Source organism: Cariama cristata, unplaced genomic scaffold (genome assembly GCF_000690535.1).
Source record: "Cariama cristata isolate BGI_N322 unplaced genomic scaffold, ASM69053v1 scaffold19777, whole genome shotgun sequence".
In the NCBI taxonomy this organism is placed as follows: Eukaryota; Metazoa; Chordata; class Aves; order Cariamiformes; family Cariamidae; genus Cariama; species Cariama cristata.
In genome coordinates this window covers 13558-15466 of record NW_009626366.1, presented here as the reverse complement: position 1 = coordinate 15466, position 1909 = coordinate 13558, and the positions used below count along the sequence as shown (strand labels likewise).

Genomic DNA, 1909 nt, shown 5'->3' with positions numbered 1-1909 from the left:
TCAGCAGGACATGCTGTTTGTAAATCACAACATTCATTAAATATGATACTATTTTAAATGTAATTATTGGAAAAATAATTTTTTAAACACGCAACACTTACGATCCGACGCTATTTTTTCTGTTCCATCCAAAGGATTAATAATTCCTGGAATAAGCTCTCCAAATGACAAATGATCTATTCTATGAGAGAAGTTATAGGCTGAAAGACAATACAGAGGAATGAAACAACATTTTAAAACTATGGAATTCTGTACTCAGACAGAAAGATGCATCCATTTCTCACATTGGAAAACACATTAGTTAGAATATTACAAACATTGATGTGCATTTCTTTGGATCTGTGCCTGTGACTATATCAATACATCTACGTACGTGTTTCAAATAAAACTCAAATGCAAAATATTTAACGAAGAAATTGAATTTCTCTAGAAAAGAGCTTCTAAAACAAAGTATAACTCTATCTGGATCAATCCTGGAGCTGAAGAGAGTTAACATTTCATGACAGGAAATTTCTAGTTGGCCAAATACTTACATTATTCTACAGTTCAGGTTCTTGTATGTAATGGTATTAAACAGACTAAATTTCATAAATTAAACGTACAGAGGAAGCATAAGGTAACTTCCAAGTTACTACATTGTCTGATTCTGCAAAGGTATTTAAGATCTATAATATTATACACTTGTGTTAACATTAATTCATGGGCAGACATTTGAAAGTCTAACCAACATCAAGTTTGTTTTTCACAGTAAGTCACCCTTGCCTCACATTAAGTACAGCAGCAACACACATTTAGTATCCAGACTCATAACCTAAAAATGAAGTTTCTAAAGATAAAGGTCAGAAATTTTTAACCTTATAAAAATGGATTTTGCAGGAAATAGGTACTTTGGACTGAAATACAGGAATTTCATGTGGTATTTGTGCTACAACAAAGTACATCTGAGATTCCTGTGTTATCATTACTTAGAAGCAACCTAAACATAATACTAATAGTGTTAAACCTATGAAAGTAAGTCATTGCTGAGTCAGAACATTGCAAAGAATATTCTTGACTTTCTCCTACAATGCAATTGCCCAGCTAGAACATCTTTACAACAGCAACCTACATTAACATATTAATTAGGAGACAGCTGTCTGAACAAAATCATACTCGTTTGTGTGGAGGTGACAGAAAGAACTTACACTCATGGCTTACAAGGGCTGCCAAGTGTGCGTGGCCTCGAGGGTGTGGTATTGCCCTAAAGAAAGCAAGACGTGTTTTATGAAAAATTTGTTCAACGAATCCATACAAAATACACAGTTTTCCTAAACAGGACTACATAGAAAAATTACCTCTCCCCCTCTATTTCGATAAATACTTTACATATATATGTATATATAAAATAAGTGCATATATACATATTTTATATATGTATAACATAGCATATATATGTTTAAACAGATGTAACATATATTTGTTTTAGAAACTTACATATATATTAAAATTGTGTGTGTATCTATATAAAAAAAATATGACATTTTTATTACTGCCAAGTACAGACAGCCTGAATGACAAGGTACAGGAACGTTAGACTCATGAAAACTCTCTTACACAAAGTTAGTCTCTTGCGTTTTTAGAAATGTCAAAATCACACCAAGTCACTAGGCTACTAGAAGAGCCACTAAGGCCTACCACGTGAAAAGCTGCAGAACTGCTCAAGTAACCAACGAAAACTTTACTGTACTCGTTCTATGACTAACCAAGTTAAATATGCTCTGTGTTTGCTCCCTGACTAAGCAAGTTAACTTCAGGTCTGGACACTTGTTTGTAGACCTGCAAAGACAGTACAACGCAGAGGCTGGTAACAGCACAAAGAGGGTGGTGGAAAAAGTGCAACTCTCTCTGGAAAGAGAAACGGTCTCTCTGC

At 34.0% G+C, this 1909-nt stretch overlaps 1 protein-coding gene across 1 annotated transcript in view; it reads right to left on the bottom strand.

The window, feature by feature from the left end:
* The window catches only part of ERGIC2 (ERGIC and golgi 2), a 20409-nt gene that overhangs the window by 7276 nt on the left and 11224 nt on the right, over positions 1-1909 (bottom strand). Inside the window, exons 8-9 of the mRNA XM_009704015.1 lie at positions 1185-1240; positions 102-200 (exon numbers count right to left, since the gene is read on the bottom strand). Of these exons, the coding sequence (XP_009702317.1) occupies positions 102-200; positions 1185-1240 (155 nt within the window). The remainder of the gene's footprint in view (positions 1-101; positions 201-1184; positions 1241-1909) is intronic.